Source organism: Pristiophorus japonicus, chromosome 22 (genome assembly GCF_044704955.1).
Source record: "Pristiophorus japonicus isolate sPriJap1 chromosome 22, sPriJap1.hap1, whole genome shotgun sequence".
NCBI classification, from domain to species: domain Eukaryota; kingdom Metazoa; phylum Chordata; class Chondrichthyes; family Pristiophoridae; genus Pristiophorus; species Pristiophorus japonicus.
The window spans coordinates 17784262-17802669 of NC_091998.1; the positions used below are offsets into that span (position 1 = coordinate 17784262).

At 42.9% G+C, this 18408-nt stretch overlaps 1 protein-coding gene across 2 annotated transcripts in view; it reads right to left on the reverse strand.

The window, feature by feature from the left end:
- Positions 1-223: 223 nt before the first annotated feature.
- The window catches only part of LOC139234695 (very long chain fatty acid elongase 4-like), a 60938-nt gene continuing 42753 nt past the window's right edge, over positions 224-18408 (reverse strand). For both annotated transcript variants that reach the window (XM_070865372.1, XM_070865370.1), the window contains exon 3: positions 224-830. In XM_070865372.1, the coding sequence (XP_070721473.1) occupies positions 276-830 (555 nt within the window). In that variant the 3' untranslated portion in view covers positions 224-275. The remainder of the gene's footprint in view (positions 831-18408) is intronic.

Here is an 18408-nt window from a genome sequence, read left to right on the forward strand (position 1 = left end):
CTTGGGGAGGGGGATGGGGGCTGAAGGATTTTACAGGAGGGGCGAGACCATGGAGGGATTTGAAAGAAGTATACAAACACACATATAATTATATTTCATGTATTCAAAAACATTTCTTTTGTTGAAATCGCACCAAATTATATCTGATGTGTTTCTAGATTAAGTGGTTACATTTTAAAAACGATATTTACATTGTGTTGAATTATGAATCTAGCTCAATTAGTTACACGAAAGGAAAAAAATGTTTAATTCAAACTTCTGAATTCCAGGTACATTTAGGTAGCTTTTTTGGAATTAAAAGCTTTGCGATAAAAGTTTAAGAATAGACCCAGCATTGTCAAACCGTACAGGATACTGTAAATACAAAATCCGTGATAGAGGTACCCCCATGTCGCAAGAACCAAGTCCAAAAGAAACTGCGAGATTTGTAACTGGGTCATTCTTTTCTTCCACGCAGGTCGCTGGATAGGATTCAGTGCACTCTGCCCATAGTAGAAATACAGGAAGACATGAATTAATGAATTGAATGCGACGAAAGGAGCGATGGCTGGCCACGGATAGTAACGATAGGTCAGGTCACTCAGGATCAGCATGCTGCAGTGGTGGTAAATGTGCAGGAAGGAGATCTGACGCTTTCGGTGTCTTAAGATCATGAAGACGGTGTCAAGTAGTTCCACATTTTTTATCGCCCAGTACATGAAGTAGGCATGTTGCAATCCTGAGAATAACTCCTTTTGAAAAATGGAAGCTGCACTGCTAAGACCGTGCAGAAAGAGGAGAGTGGCGTACAGGTTCATGATGCTACAGGCCATGTTGTAGACTAATAGGATCTGCAGAATTTAACAAACACAGACATTTACATGGACTTGTAAGCAGCAACTATTCAAATCACATTCTGTTCAACTTAACAAATGACAGTGCCTAAGAAAATTGAATTAATTTGGCTTCCAGCAACGTAATTATGAAAATCCATTTTAGGTTGAAGACAAACTAGATGGCTTTTGGATTTAAACCTATAAATTATTTAACCAGAGGCTTTTATCTGTTATTTTATTTCCTTAGCATTGAATGTAACTGTCCTTCGCAGCACAACTCACTCAATTTCTGCTGCATTGTAACTGTAATTTTTAACTTGACATGACTCGGTGTCACTCAGGGCCAGAAATGGAATCTCAGTGTTTACAGGTGTGTGGATTATTCTATGACTGGGCTACATTCTGTAGCTCAGGGCTAATACACAGCACTGTTGGAACAAGATCCTGACTGCAGCGCCAACCTGCACAGCCACATTATTTCAATCACAAAAAGTGCCTGCGCTTCAAACAAGTTAATACTTTTTCACTACTCTCTCTCCATAGGCTGTTTTTTTCTGAAACTTCTGCACTGTTGCAAGACATGGCACGAAAACTAAAACACACAAAGGGGCGATGAGAGTTCATGGTTTTATTAAAAATAATGAGATTAGAGACACAGGGATTGTTCTCCTTTGAGCAGAGATGGTTAAGGGGAGGTTTACTCGAGGTGTTCAAAATTATGAGGGGTTTTGATAAGAGTAGATGGGGAGAAACTGTTTCTACTGGCAGGAAGGTAGGTAACCACAGGTCACAGATTTAAAGTAATTGCCAAAAAAGCCAGGGGTGGGGGTGGAGATGATGAGGAAATGTGTTTTTTTTTAATAAACACAGCAAGTTATGATCTGGAATACACTGTCTGAAAGTGTGGCAGAAGCAGATTTAATAGTAACTTTCAACGGGAAATTGGATATCTACTTAAAAAGGAAAAAGATTTAGGCCTATGGGGCAAGAGTAGGGGGAGTTGGGCTAATTGAATCACTCTTTCAAAGAACCAGCACAGGCACGGTGGGTCGAGTGGCCTCCTTCTGTGCTGTATCATTCTACGAATTATTCACACTTGACAACTCCTTTTTGATGAGCTGCCACTGCCAGTCATGTATTTTATAGGCATTTAATTAATGTTTTAGATAAATTCAGAAACAAATTTCAAATACTTCTTCCACAATAATAACGTAAAACATGATGGAAGTAACTCTGTAGTGCAGTGCACTCGTACACAAAGAGGCCGGCGTTTAAGGAGGTACGCTCACTCAACAATTCCCCACATGGCAAATTCCAGTCACAATTCAGCGATCTGGGGAGCAATATGCAGAACTCATGCATTTTCTGCAAGTAATGGAGAGGGGAGAAATGGAGGCGGAGTTAATCCGCCCTTGCGCATACTGTAATATTAGGTTACAGGGCGGGGGTAACCAGCAGTTTGATAGCCTGTATGTCTCAGTTGGGGAATGATTGTGACATGGAGAAGACCAATAAAGGGGAAATGAAAAACAAGATAAATTAAGTGTAGGGTGAATTTTTAAAATTCTATATCCTCACTCCAGTAAATCGTGTGATGGCCTGTGCCTTTGTTTAAATTTTACATTATTTTCCCCCTCCCAATTTAGGTGTTACTCCCTCAAAACATACTGGTTTCTCACAGCCCATTTGAAACTTCTCTTCCAACAGGCAGAAAGGCAGGGAGGGTATTGCATTCAAGCTTCAGCATGCAACAAACACGTAACACACTGCCTGTTCCCACTGTGCTCCACAATAATCAGGATTATCTTCTTGGCGGAACTCTATATTAGAAGTGTGGGGAGGGCGGGAGAAATGTGCATTTCTTTAAAGCTGCAAAAGTCTTTTAAAGTGCTTGTGGAGTAAGAGATACTTTTTTTCTGCCCAAGCTCAGGATGCAATCAGTAGCTCTCACCTCTGTGTGACAGCAACACTAAATACAAGCTGAGCTTGCCTTGAAGTCACATGACATGTGCTGTCTGCTCCCGTGCGTCTGAATTGAGGGACAGGTATTACAATGACATGGTGACTGCACTGAAATACAATATGCAACTCCCAGCTGATAACTGTTCAGCTGGCAAATAAAGTTGGTTTTAAAAAGCAATAATGTGCTCTTCCTGATTGCTCTCCTGCTGCAGGAATCAAGACAAACTGCAAAGTACTGAAATGAACTAAACAAGGTGGTGTTAGTTAAGTCGACAATCTACCCCTCATCAAAAATATGTGTCACTGCTCTTTAATGTTTAGGAATATCTAGCACATGATGTCATTCAATTCGTTTTGGGTGTCCCATCGTTGCCATATCTGAGCTGAAAGCCAGTGTAGAGAAGGCTGGGTTTATTTTTTATATCTTACTATGAGGCAAAGTCACAGTGACCTCCAAATAATAACAATAATGCAACCTCCTGTAATACCATATCCATTACAGAGAAGGAGAGCATCAGGGTAATAAATTAGGCCTCTCCTGGGACTGCAGCAGCTGTCAGGAAGCAACATCCAGAAAGCAGCAGATATACAGCAGCAATGGACATTTTAAAACATCAAAGCACCCGGCTACGATGCGGGCACAGAAAGGATTTACGCAGCCTCTTCCTTACATGTACTCGAACTAACTTCCCGTGCAAAATTAATAAACTTCCAGGGTGCACATTTGGAAACTTGCAATCGGAAAGTCTCATCCGACAGGCTTGCCCTGCTGTTCTGTGAAACCCACCTTCACTGCCGTGTACAACACACTTACTGCCAGTGAACCCTGCCCAATTCGACAAAATCTACCTCCGAAATGCACTGCAGGAGATTAGGATTAAGATTAGAGCCAGAAGTACGTTGCTTTTAAACCAGATTGTTTACGAGTGGCTAAAAACCAAAACACGCCATAACTAAGGTAATTACATCTGTAACTCATACTCTTGCCATTTCTGATAACATGCGGGGTCATTTTTTTTTTGCCCTGGTTTCCTTTTGTGAAAGGATCAGTAGCACTACATCAAAGTGAGATGATTGGCCCAGTGAGGAGGTCATTGTTAAATGAGAACAATGGAAATCGAATATCTCAAGTACACTCGCATCAGCTTCAAATGTCACCGGTGCAACGCTGCAATAAAATAACTGCACAATTACACATCAACTTTTCAGGGATATCATTCTCAGAAACAACAGGATGATAAAGTACTTTATATAGATTATAGTAGGGTTACGTTTAACGACCTATATTTTGTTCAGAATCAAAGACCACAGCCTAGAAATTGTGTACAAGTTCTTAACACATTCATATGACATTCTTTTGTGCACTATTTAACCGAGGCATTCATCTTTTTTGATTTGAAATAAGCTGTTAAAATGGATAAAGCAATGCCACAGTAAGTGTCCATATGCTAATACCGTGCACAATCATTTCTAGACTCATAGAATCCAAAATGTAATATTTGCCTTTCAAAATTAGAGTTCACAGCATAGTAAAATTTGTGGGGGATAAATATTCAAATTAACACTGTTACAGCTAATAGTATCCAATTAAAAAGGTGCAATGAATGTTGGAAATTGACATATTGAATTATTAATGGTTTCATATGAATTATTAATCCTTAACTGGCTGATATATTGACTACGGTTCTCATTGAGAAACTCCAGTCTCTGAGTTTCCTGGCTGCTTCCTGTCATTCTATGACACAGGGCTGCCCTGTAGTTTGGCACATGTATGAACTCAGGAGCCAGCTCCTGAAGTCCCTGGCTATAGTGGGCAAGGCCCCTAACACCCACCGGAGTCTTTGGGTGAAGTGGGGTTAGAGGGCAGGGAATATTAGGACCAGGGCACGCTGACATAATTCAGTCACCACTTTAAAGTTGTACATTTTGTCCTTTTATGTTCCCAATATAAATTCCCATGCCCACATTCAGGCCGGAATCTTAGCAGCCCTGCGAGTGTGCGTTTGGAGGTGGGCCCGCTGACAAAATGTCCATGATTGACAGCGGGGCGGAGGTCCACTCTGAACCCGTCTCCTTGTGAATTTCCAAAGTGCCAACTCTGGCTGCGGATTGCAGACTCAGCACTAAGCATCCTGTCAGACAGTTGTGATCATTAGGAAGCTGATTACAGCTATTTAAGTAGCATTTTACCAGGTCCAAAAGAATTTCCCAAGTTTTTTTTTTAACGGGGTTCACAATGTGTCGGGTTCTCAACAACTCTGGATTGGTCTGACTAGCTGACAGCTGCAGAAGATGTATAAAAGATAGCATTTCACAGCTGTTTAATTTCCAATCTAAGAAGCTGGAGCTTTCAGGATTTGGAATATACTTTTCAGCTTTATGGAGGTTTGAAGTGTTTACAGTGAACTCTCTATCCAGTGTCGCCTCTCTGGAGCAACCTATCTCACCACTGACAGATCGCTTCTGTCATCTCAACTTCAGCTGCCATCTGCTCAATCAGCATTGGTGCCCTTGAAAAAAATCTCACCTTGGTCTTTAGCATCCCACCACGATTATCCCCATCACCAACATTCTCCGCAATCAACTGATGCTGCACAGGGCATCAGCGCCCGACCACATTGCTGCCCAGGATGCCTCACCCCAGGGATGGCCTCACCATGGCCACATTTACTTCACTGAACTCAGTACACTCTGGCTGCCACTTGTGCCAGGTTGGACCATAAGGCATCCCTACAATGTCCAAGCCATTCCTTTCACACTCATCACCATTGCCGGGAGGGGGGGGGGGGTAACCGTTATGTCTCACCATTCACTGCAACTCACTCAGCCACTTCCAAAGGTGCACACAGATATATCCAAGAAAGCAAAGTGTTGAAAATAAAGATTTAAATGTTTGACAACACATTAGCAGAAACTTTACATCAGCATTGGCCATAACACCCAAGTGCCTACCACTGTGTGTTGTTAGATGGTTTAATTGATCAAGGATGAGGGCAAATGTGAGGGGTACCGAGTGAGATGGAGATTTGATAATGTAGATAGAGACAGAGTGATGGGTGCAGGTGCAAGGTAAGTTGGTATGAGTAAGGATGTGCAGGTGTAGAGTAGGGAAGGCAGAGTGATGGGGATGTGATGAATGGCACAGCAGGATGAGGTTGAGTACGGTTTTGAGTACCATTTTGTGCCACTGCAGCCTGGTCCTCCTGATGACATCCTGCTTGTGCCCTCCTGTGCAATGTGCACAAGGCTACAGTGGTATCCTGGGGAGGTCTCTTCCAGCCATGGGAAGGGAAGAGAACCTCCCTGTGTGCTGTGTCTCTCTCCATAAGCATATGGAGGGAGTCATGGGAGAGCCTGGGTGCAGCCATTGTCAGTGTTTGCAGCACCTCAATGCTGCTGAACACTGATAGCACAACTGTCAAAGTGAATGTGGCAATGGTCCCTTTAAGGAAACTGGTTGATGATGTGTCATCAGATGACATCATCGGACCTGCTTCCTTTTAATTGGCTGGGTACCTCGCAGGGCAGGCTGAACAAGCCCATTCAGTGAAAAGTCGTGAGGTGAGTCTTTTATAGAGCCAGTATTGGGGTCGGAGCACACCTCGAATGCCTCCTCAGTAGGAAAAAATACGAACCCAAATAGTGGAGAACATATCAGACTGCAATTACACCCTCCCATCGATAGTGGCACTGCAGCATCTCTACTGGGTGGAGGATGTAATTACAGCCTGACAGGTTTTAGAGGCATTTTTCATTCTGAATGTGGGCATAGGAATTTATGTAAAGTAACAAAGTTGGCAGGATGTGCATGCAGATGTAATGGTTTCAATACATTATAGAAATGTATTGTCTGAAGTAACTGTAGAACATATTGGCACAATTAGGGTCGTCAGTACGGTTATTCACACTGTTTGAGGATTGAGATACTTTGATAATAGTACCTGGGATTTGCCTGGGTCAGGGTGGATTATTGCTCTTTGCAGGGCACTGGGAGGGAGTTACTAGTTTCTGGTCCCATCCTGACTTTCTTGGGAAGTAGCCTGCGTATGAATGGGAGGTAGCTGAATTGTGTTTGTTGCAGAAAAGGTCCCCAGACGACTTGATGCCTCTCAAGTTCCAGGTGCAGTCCACATATTACCCACTTTGGTATTAAAATAAGGCTCGTGACTGCTAGGCATGACTGTTACAAAATACAGCTGAAGAGCCCATCTGGTATTTTCTATTCTGATAGTAAACCTCATTATAAATACATAGCCGTGTGGTTTTTTTTGAGCTTGCTACATATACTTGGAGAAGTCAGATAATATCACTACCTCTTTAATGCTAACAGCCACATAGCTGTGCCTAATTAAGCCTGAAACTCAAGAAAATCTGATTGAAGGAAAACAATATTCACTCAATAGTAATCTACAGCTAATAGTAATTCAAACTACAAACTATGAATAAATATTTTCAATTAGATAAAGGAATATTAAGAGTAAACATTGCTAACCCATCAATAGATTGTACTGAAAAATTGCAACACAGTTTTTAAACTGTAAACACACGTGTGAAATGTGCTTTTGTTCAGCATTTTCCTTATTGTTTTTGTTCAAAAATACTGCGGATTGATTGAATGATCTATGTAGCAAATACAAAATGCAAACTGATTATCTTACTTCCAGTTTATAGAAAGTTTGATCCCGGCAGAATATTTCTTGGGGGGCGGCAGGGGGGTGGATAGGGATGGTTAAGCACTGGTTAGGAACCAGGTATATCAATTTAACAGGGTTCAGCTGCTCGGTTAATAGGTATTCAAGGAACTATTAGAAATAACTAGTATGAATGGCAAAAATGTACAATGGTGCACAAGTTGGTGCAGAGTTGGAGTCCATCAGAATGTTAATGAACGTAGTAATTTTCAGAGATACAATTTTCATGCAGTAGCTGTTTTTATGAAGAGGGGGTATTTGAGTCCCCTCATATACACCGATTTGTGGCGATTGCCTTAGATTCAAATTGCAGTATTGTTCCCTCGGTGAAATGAATACCATGCATTTGGTAACTATTCATACTGATCCAAACAGCGCACTGCAGTTGTACGCAAGGGTTGCAAACCCGGGTGTGAACTGCAGCCCAAACTGACAATCGCACTCAGGCTCGCTCAGGAGGCAAGTTTCCAAACTTGGTGGGGCAAAAGAAGTGAGGGATGCACGCGAGGCCAGAGTTGGAGGTATACAGAGGTCTCAGAGGTTTGTTGGGCTGGATGAGGTTACCGCGAAAGAGAGGGGCAGTTACATGATGCCAGGCACCTTCAGCTCATGTATCAATATTTTCAATAGCCTCTGACTTACATGGTACCACTATAAATTGATCAAAATTAAAAAAATGAACTTGTGCTCTGAAAATAAATCATACACTATCAGAATCCCTCCATGGCTGGCCTCCCTCGTTCTACCCTGCGTAAACTTGAGGTCATCCAAAACTCTGCTGCCCATATCCTAACGCACACCAAGTCCCGTTCACCCATCACTCCTGTGCTCGCTAACCTACATTGGCTCCCGGTTAAGCAACACCTCGATTTCAAAACTCTCATCCTTGTTTTCAAATCCCTGCTCCTCCCTAGCTCTGTAACCTCCTCCAGCCCTCTGAGATCCTTGCGCTCCTCCAATTCTGGCCTCTTGAGCATCCCCAATTTTAATCGCTCCTGGTGGCTGTGTCTCCAGCTACCTAGGCCCCAAGCTCTGGAACTCCCGAAATCTCTCCACCTCTCTTTCCTTCTTCAAGTCGCTCCTTAAAACCTACCTCTTTGACTAAGTTTTTGGTCACCTGTACTAATATCTCTTTATGTGGCGTGGTGTCAAATTTTGTTTTATAGTGCTCCTGTGAAGCACCTTGCGATGTTTTACTAAGTTAAAGGTGCTGTATAATACAAGTTGTTGTTGTATAATTCATAGTTTTGCACCCGACATGTCACATGTAAGACTTGGGAAAGTGCTACATCTGCTCAACCAGCAGGAAGCAAAATGGGATCTTTGATCTCATCAAAAGTCAAAACATGTTGAAAGAAAAATCATCCAACCAACCAATCAACTGCCACTATCTATAAAATAAAAACTACTAAATGTAACAAAGACTTCACTATTTTCACTGACTCAAACTCGGTAAAATGTTGTATTTACAAAACAACCAACTGCCACAAAACAAGCAGTCAAATCCCTGAACAAAATTCAAAGCTCCTTCCGCTTGTTCTCCATCCACCCCACTCGACACTCCGAAAAACATTCAATAATTCGATTAAAAACTCACAAAAATTGCCATTAAATTAACATATGCCATTATCCAATATCTTTCACCCACACACGCTTCCCCTCTCTATTCCAGAGCTTGTATCCTATAGTGGACCTTGCTTCTGATATTTTCCTCCTCTTCATGCATCCACGACACCAATGCCTCTCCTGTTCTTCCTTGTACATATACCAAAAGTCTCTATCATAGAAACATATAAACATAGAAAACAGGTGCAGGAGTAGGCCATTCGGCCCTTTGAGCCTGCACCGCCATTCAATGAGTTCATGGCTGAACATGCAATGTCAGTACCCATTCCTGCTTTCTCGCCATACCCCTTGATCCCCCGAGTAGTAAGGACTACATCTAACTCCTTTTTGAATATATTTAGTGAATTGGCCTCAACAACTTTCTGTGGTAGAGAATTCCACAGGTTCACCACTCTCTGGGTGAAGAAGTCTCTCCTCATCTCGGTCCTAAATGGCTTATCCCTTATCCTTAGACTGTGACCCCTGGTTCTGGACTTCCCCAACATTAATAACAACATAAGAACATAAGAATTAGGAACAGGAGTAGGCCATCTAGCCCCTTGAGCCTGATCTGCCCGTGGACTCAGCTCCACTTACCCGCCCGCTCCCCATAACCCTTAATTCCCTTATTGGTTAAAAATCTATCTATCTGTGATTCGAATATATTCAATCAGCTAGCCTCAACTGCTTCCTTGGGCAGAGAATTCCACAGATTCACAGCCCTCTGGGAGAAGAAATTCCTTCACAACTCGGTTTTAAATTGGCTCTCCCATATTTTGAGGCTGTGCCCCCTAGTTCTAGTCTCCTCGACCAGTGGAAACAACCTCTCTGCCTCTATCCTGTCTATCCCTTTCATTATTTTAAATGTTTCTATAAGATAACCCCTCATCCTTCTGAACTCCAACGAGTAAAGACCCAGTCTACTCAATCTATCATAAGGTAACCCCCTCATCTTTGGAATCAGCCTAGTGAATCGTCTCTGTACCCCCTCCAAAGCTAGTATATCCTTCCTTAAGTAAGGTGACCAAAACTGCACACAGTACTCCAGGTGCGGCCTCACCAATACCCTATACAGTTGCAGCAGGACCTCCCTGCTTTTGTACTCTATCCCTCTCTCAATGAAGGTCAACATTCCATTCGCCTTCCTGATTACCTGCTGCACCTGCAAACTAACTTTTTTGGATTCATGCACAAGGACCCCCAGGTCCCTCTGCACCGCAGCATGTTGTAATTTCTCCCCATTCAAATAATATTCCCTTTTACTGTTTTTTTTCCAAGGTGGGTGACCTCACATTTTCCAACATTGTATTCCATCTGCCAAACTTTAGCCCATTCGCTTCACCTATCTAAATCTCTCTGCAGCCTCTCTGTGTCCTCTACACAACCCGCTTTCCTGCAAATTTTGTTACACTACACTCTGTCCCCTCTTCCAGGTCATCTATGTATATTGTAAACAGTTGTGGTCCCAGCACCGATCCCTGTGGCATACCACTAACCACCGATTTCCAACCAGAAAAGGATCCATTTATCCCGACTCTCTGCTTACTGTTAGCCAGCCAATTCTCTATCCATGCTAATACATTTCCTCTGACTCCGCCTACCTTTATCTTCTGCAGTAACCTTTTGTGTGGCACCTTATCGAATGCCTTTTGGAAATCTAAATACACCACATCCATCGGTACACCTCTATCCACCATGCTCGTTATATCCTCAAAGAATTCCAGTAAATTAGTTAAACATGATTTTCCCTTCATGAATCCATGTTGCGTCTGCTTGATTGCACTATTCCTATCTAGATGTCCCGCTATTTCTTCCTTAATGATAGCTTCAAGCATTTTCCCCACTACAGATGTTAAACTAACCGGCCTATAGTTACCTGCCTTTTGTCTGCCCCCTTTTTTTAAACAGAGGCGTTACATTAGCTGCTTTCCAATCCGCTGGTACCTCCCCAGAGTCCAGAGAATTTTGGTAGATTATAACGAATGCATCTGCTATAACTTCCGCCATCTCTTTTAATACCCTGGGATGCATTTCATCAGGACCAGGGGACTTGTCTACCTTGAGTCCCATTAGCCTGTCCAGCACTACCCCACTAGTGATAGTGATTGTCTCAAGGTCCTCCCTTCCCACATTCCCGTGACCAGCAATTTTTGGCATGGTTTTTGTGTCTTTCACTGTGAAGACCGAAGCAAAATAATTGTTTAAGGTCTCAGCCATTTCCACATTTCCCATTATTAAATCCCCCTTCTCATCATACTGGCTTCCTTCCTTGGCAAGACCTGTGGTATTTGACACTTCTGGATCCTGTGCTCTCTACTCTTGGTAGCTGTGACCAGACTCCATCCTTCCAACCCCAACATGCTCTAACTTTTCACTCCAATCACCCAGAAAACTCAAATGCTGTTACCTCAGCCTCTTCCCTCCCCTATCCCCAGCATTCCAAAGGCTAATCTTGCTCCCCCTCACCACTTCAGTCACTGCTCCTTGTGCTCAACTCCCCAATCCAAGCACTTGGAAACCCATGGCCTCAGAGACCCCATTATCCCTCAACCCTAATTTCCCTCTGCAAGTTGCACCCCATGTGACAATCTGAGTACCCTCCCTCCCCCCCCATTCACCACTTTCTCATTCACCTGCACAGATAAGCGATAGAGGGGTAGAAATTGCCCTCTGCCGGAAACAGGGCACACCTACCCTTTTTGAAGTGTTCTGGACACCGCAATGGATGAGACGGTCTATCCGGCGAAATTCAGCTCCTCGGGGGTCTGTTTCCAGCGGGGCGGAAGTGGATCATCAAGGGGGCGGAAGTAGGAGCAGGACGGAATGTCCGCAACGGTCAGTCACCAGTGCCGCGCCGATAACATCATCGCGCTGGCGCGTCACAACATCTCTCCCCTTCAGTTAAAAGGAAGAGCCACTGCAAACTCTGTAGATATTTTAGTTAGGTCCACTGGGCTACCAGGGAGGGTTTTGGTCAGCACCAGCAACCTGACACCCAAGAGGCAGTGCCAGGCTGCCTATTGGTGGCCTGGCCAAACCTGGGGGGCATAATAATGTGGCTGACAAAAAACAACAACATGGCGATCGCAGCAGTGCGACCTCCCCTTTAAGGGTGACCAGGCCACCATTTCACACAGAGTGCACCGACAGCACTGGCCAGTGGTGAGGCCTCTCCTGTGGGGCAATTTCACAAGGGGATCCCCGCCAGTTGGTAAGGGTTCGGTGCGTGCACACTGGGTTGGAAAACGGGCGGTGCGGTCCTGGACACCGCTTCTAAAGTAGGGCGATCTCGAAAATGGCGCCCCCCCCTCCCCTCCCCCCCACGGAGAGTTGGCTGCCATTCCGCGCCGCCCCATGGGATACGCTTTCCGGCAGCCAGAGGTCTCATCGGCAAGGGGCCATTTCGGACCCAGAGACTGGTGACATTGATCAAGGAACATGTCTTCAGAGATTTGGAGATAACTAGAAGAGAGAAACTTACAAAAGGAGGAAAAAAAAGTGAGAACGAGTGTTAGTGAGAAAGCGAGAGACAGACACCACAATGAGAAATATGTGGGAGAAGTGTTAAAAAAAAAAGTTAGAGAAAGCAGAGGTGAGTGGGAATGAATGAGACAGCTGCAAGAAGAGAGGCCTCTATCTTATTTTTCTTGAGCAATGACCCCAGAAGATCAATACGTTAGAAAGAACAATTAGCTGGCAATGAATTTACGGCAGCAATTCAATAAGGGGGGTTTCGCTGGCATTCACAAAGTGCCTGAGAGCTTTGTTCTCCGTGTTTATGGCATTGCCAAAAATGCTCAACTGAATTACTGCCTTGTAACTCAATGCCAGCCAAACAGGAACTGTAGCTAACAATCGCCCCCCCTCCTCTCCACCCCCCCCCCAAAGGAAAGCCTACCGCTATATGGTTCAGCATCCCGCAGCCCCACCGTGCCCGACACGCAGAGCTATGGAGTAGCACGCCGTGCGATTGTGCCTGCACTTTTATCTGACAGTGAGCTTCCAATATGGGCTTGTGACTTGCCATTAGCGAGATGGGGGAAACAAGACTGAAAGGAGAGTCAGTGGTGGCTTACATATGCAGTCAGTTATTGAGCGACAGTGACAGCATCTACAAGAAGGTTGCCGACTCTCTCCAGCATGACACAGGGACAGCAATTGAGGGGGGAGGGAGGAGGACCGAGGGGGGAGGAAAAAATGCTATCATCTCTTTGTTGGTGTAGAAATGCCACTGCAGGCCTTGAAATGTTATCCTTCCATTATATGCTTGATGGTACTTTGGCACAGTATTATGTATTTGAATTTAAAATTATTCAAAACACAATCTGAGAACACTGAGCCCCTTTATGTTTTATTCTCAATCTTCGCCTTTTCTTTTACACATGTAATATTCAACATTCTAATTTTCTGAAACAACATTTGTTAGTGAAAAAAAACGATGCAAGCTGCAGCTGAAATTCTGTATAAAATGGGCGATATTATTCTCAACAGCACATTAGAAATAATTCAAATATGACTTTTGTTTAGAAAGGAAACAGAAGAAACACATTGCAACAACATTACTAAAGTCTAAAATTAAACTATTTTTTAAGTGTATGGGAAGCAAGGGAGCCATTAGCAATATAACTATGTAACAGTGCGTCCAATACTAACTCAGTAAATGTATCATATTCTGGTACACGACTGAAATCAATAGCCTCAGGAAAAAAAAAGGGATTTCAGGCCCAGGCTGAATTCATCAAACAGATTTAGACAAGATGGCCGATGTCAAATGTTTAATCCTCTCTATCTGATGATGTAACACTTTCCCCGTGGTTTACGACCGACTCCAAGCCATTCATAAGCATGTAACATCTTTGCCTAGGAAACGGCATCAGGTTTACTGCTTTATTACTCGGTATCTAAAACCATATAAGAGAGAGAAATGGGCTGAGAGAGAGAGAGAGAGAGAGGCAGGCTAGGATACCAGTGTATTAAGTATACTGCCAGTGAATACAGAAAGCAGCCAACAGTTTAATAGTTTGTATTGTGAACAGATATTTTTTTTTTAATTACTATATAAATATCTGGGTCCTTCATGTTCAGTTAAAAATAAAATGGATATCAAAGCCTTAGACAACGACAGTCTCAACAAATGGAAAAGCATGAGATCAGCAATGAGCATTAATTTCCCCTTTTTTATAAAGCAGTGTTGCCACACCGATAAATATCTGCTACTTCCATATGAAAACTTTTGACTCAATTTTACTTTAATACATTATAATCCAAATTAATGATTGGGTTTTTGATAAGAACTCAGTCTTTTTGATAATGGACAGCTATGTCAATCATAGAGCTATCAATATCACCAGCATATAATATGTCAGGTTGCTTCATGGAAGTGCTCCAGTATTAACTGATAGCACTCTCAGTATCGTGCATCTGTCAAATAGCCCTATAAATGTTGCTAGAACTATGTATCACATGCATGGGATCAAACCTCACTTTTTTAAAACTGTGTGTGTTGTATTATTGCAATAGTTAGGGTAAAAATATAAGTATAATGCGGGATTAATAATGTAAATAACTATCTATACATATGTTAGTACTATCAGCTCCATATTTAATATTCGTGTTGAAATATTTTATACACTTACACAGGAAACATTGCTACAGTTTCCAGAAAAATCCAGCTCTACCCTTTGTATTTCAGAACATACTGCAGTGCAGTTTTAACCAGAATTTAATTTTTGCTCTCAACCGTGCAGACTTTTGCTGCGAACTGTTCCACTCTGGTGCCTTGCCCAAGATTCCTTTTGTTACATCTGAACCTGTACGAGGGTCAGAAGGCATCGTGATCGATTAGGACTTCATGATCGAGCTCCACCCTGTCGTCACACTTTCCAGCAACATCTGGAAGTCAATCATGAATGGAAACCTTGGCTAGTTTGTCTTTTCCTTCACTTTGGGCTTCGAGGCTAATTGTAGCACACTGCCCCCTGGCTAATTCCAGTTAAGTCAGCACCGACCTGTCGCCTTTCTGACCCAAGTTGTACCACATCGGGTGCTGCAATTACACACTCAGCCATTAGGGGCATCCGGGATCGGTTTTAATGCAGCCACTCTTGTGCTTACCCTTCCCCTGAAATGATCTCAGACACACACATACACGAAGCGTTTCCACTTCACAGTACATGATTGCACAAAACAAAACCATAACTGACAAAGCTGTCGCTCTCTGGCACTCGCCCATCCTGAAAGTGACTGCCATGTTTTGCGTGGAAGGTTCAAATTTAAAATCTAAGTTTTGCGTTTGTCAGTCTGCTGAAAGCAAAAAGGGGTTTTTAATTGATATTAATGTTTCCATTTTCACACACATTGTTAGCACAAAGCATTATTTATAATCTACACGAACTCCATAGCACAATCTGCAATCCATCAACCTCGTTAATCCATCAGAATTTGTTTTTGACAACCAAGGACAAATGATCAAGTTGCTGCTATTACTGTAATTAACATGATAACTTTTCTTAAAAAAAACATATTGCACCGATCTGTATATTAACACGCCCTGTCTGTATTTAGCATGTTCTTGATGATAATTTGTTGCAACAATGTGCAACTGCTACTTAGTAACTCAACACAGCAGCTGATTACAGCTGAGTGAGCAATGTAGCAATAAAAACTAGAGAAATAAATTAGTGTATTACAGAAACACATGTGTCTTCACAATTAATAAATTCCACTTCATCAAATTGTGATTTAATTATGCATTATGTATGTTAGGCATGAATCATTCATGTACATTATTACCCAAGTGGGAAAATAGCAAATAGACATATCAACAGGATTCAGAACTATTTTTTGTCAAAAATAACAGCAGGAATAATCATTAAAACAACACTCAGTTGCCAAAACTAAATCCAATACACTTTTAAATAAAGTTTAATATAAAACTGGTCCATTTTAAAAGTAACCACTGGCACAGCTGGGATAAGTAATGTAGCAGTCCCATGTCTTGAAGAAAAAAAAATTAAAATATTTTTTTTAAACAGTCAGGAGAAAGAAAGAAAGGAAATGAGGAGGAATTTTTTCTCTCAGAGGGTGGAGAATATTTGGAATTCTCTTCCCCAGAGAGCTGTGGAGGCTGGGTCATTGACTATATTTAAGGTGGAGATAGACAGATCTTTGAATGATAAGGGAGTCGAGGGTTATGGGGTGTGGACTGGGAAGTGGAACTGAGGCCAAGATCAGATCAGCAGGCTCGAGGGGCCAAATGGCCTGCTCTTATTTTTTGGGTGAAAGGGAAGGGAAGGGAAGGGAAGGGAAGGAACCTGCTGATCTGATCATGGCCTCAACTCTACTTCCCTGCCTACTCCTCATGACTCTTGACTCCCTTATCATTCAAAAATCTGTCTATCTCCACCAGGGAAGGAATAATAATTTTAAAAACACTCAGAAGACCGACCAGATAATTTGTTTTTATTAGTGATGTTGTTTGAGAGATAAATATTGGACAGAATATCAGGGAGAAGGCCCCTGCTCTTCTTCAAGTAGAGTCATGGGATCTTTTATGTCCACCTCAGACGGAAGACAGGGCCTCGGTTTAACGTCTCATCTGAAAAAAGCACCTCTGACAGTGCCTCGGTTTAACGTCTCATCTGAAAAAAGCACCTCTGACAGTGCCTCGGTTTAACGTCTCATCTGAAAAAAGCACCTCCGACAGTGCAGCACTCGCTCAGTACTGCACTGGGAGTGTCAGCCTAGATTTTGTGCTCAAAGTCTCTGGAGTGGGACTTGAACCTACAACCTTCAGACTCGGAGTTGAGAGTGCTACCCACTGAGCCACAGCTGACACCTGATCATACTGTACATATCAATCAGGAGGAGGTCAGCATCGCGAGACCTGAGTGGGCGTGGGAGGACAAAGGGCGGCATTCGGGAGGAGGCCAGCTGCAGCACGGGAAAAAAAAAATCGAAATTGAAGAGTGACGTCATAGGCAAGCAGGTGAGTGATTGGCTGGTGGATTGGTGAGTATTTTTTCTTTTCTTTAAAAAACCTTTGGCATTGTTGTAGGTTAGGAACTGCAATTAAATATCTAAGTAATGTTTATTCTCTAAGGAGAACCAGTTAATTAAATCGGCTGTTTGCCGAGTAGCGGCTGGGTGTGTTTTGCTGAGGTTTCGAACTTCGAGGTTCTACTTGACAGTTGCGAGTGTAACTAGAGGGATGGCTGGGCAGCTCAGTGCCGTGGATTGCACATCCTGTGGCACGTGGGAAATCCTGGATGCTTCGTGCAACCGGGATGACCATGTGTGCAGGAGGTGTCTGCAGCTGCACCAACTCGAGCTCCGATTTTTGGAAAAGTCAAGGGGCTATAGGGGGGGAGGAACTTAACACAATCACTAAGGAGGTGGTACTCAGTAAGATAATGGGACTAAAGACAGATAAATCCCCTGGACCTGATGGCTTGCATCCTAAGGTCTTAAGAGAAGTAGTGGCAGGGATTGTGGATGCATTGGTTGTAATTTACCAAAATTCCATGGATTCTGGGGACGTCCCAGCAGATTGGAAAACTGCAAATGTAACACCCCTATTTAAAAAAGGAGGCAGACAAAAAGCAGGAAACAATAGACCAGTTACTCTAACATCTGTGGTTGGGAAGATGTTGGAGTCCATTATTAAAGAAGCAGCAGCAGGACATTTGGAAAAGCAAAATTCGGTCAGGCAGAGTCAGCATGGATTTATGAAGGGGAAGTCATGTTTGACAAATTTGCTGGAGTTCTTTGAAGATGTAACGAACATGGTGTATAAAGTGGATGTGGTGTATTTGGATTTCCAGAAGGCATTTGACAAGGTGCCACATAAAAGATTACTGCACAAGATAAAAGTTCACGGGGTTGGAGGTAATATATTAGTATGGATAGAGGATTGGCTAATGAACAGAAAACAGAGAGTAGGGATAAATGGTTCATTCTCGAGTTGGCAACCAGTAACCAGTGGGGTGGCACAGGGATCAGTGCTGGGACCCCAACTATTTACAATCTATATTAACGACTTGGAGGAAGGGACCGAGTGTAACATAGCCAGGTTTGCTGACGATACAAAGATGGGAGGAAAAGCAATGTGTGAGGAGGACACAAAAAATCTGCAAAAGGACATAGAAAGCTAAGTGACTGGGCAAAAATTTGGCAGATGGTGTATAATGTTAGAAAGTGTGAGGTCATGCATTTTAGCAGAAAAAATTCAAAGACCACGTTAATATTTAAATGGGAAAAGATTGCAAAGTGCTGCAGTACAGCGTGACCTGGGGGTACTTGTGCATGAAACACAAAAGGTTAGTATGCAGGTACAG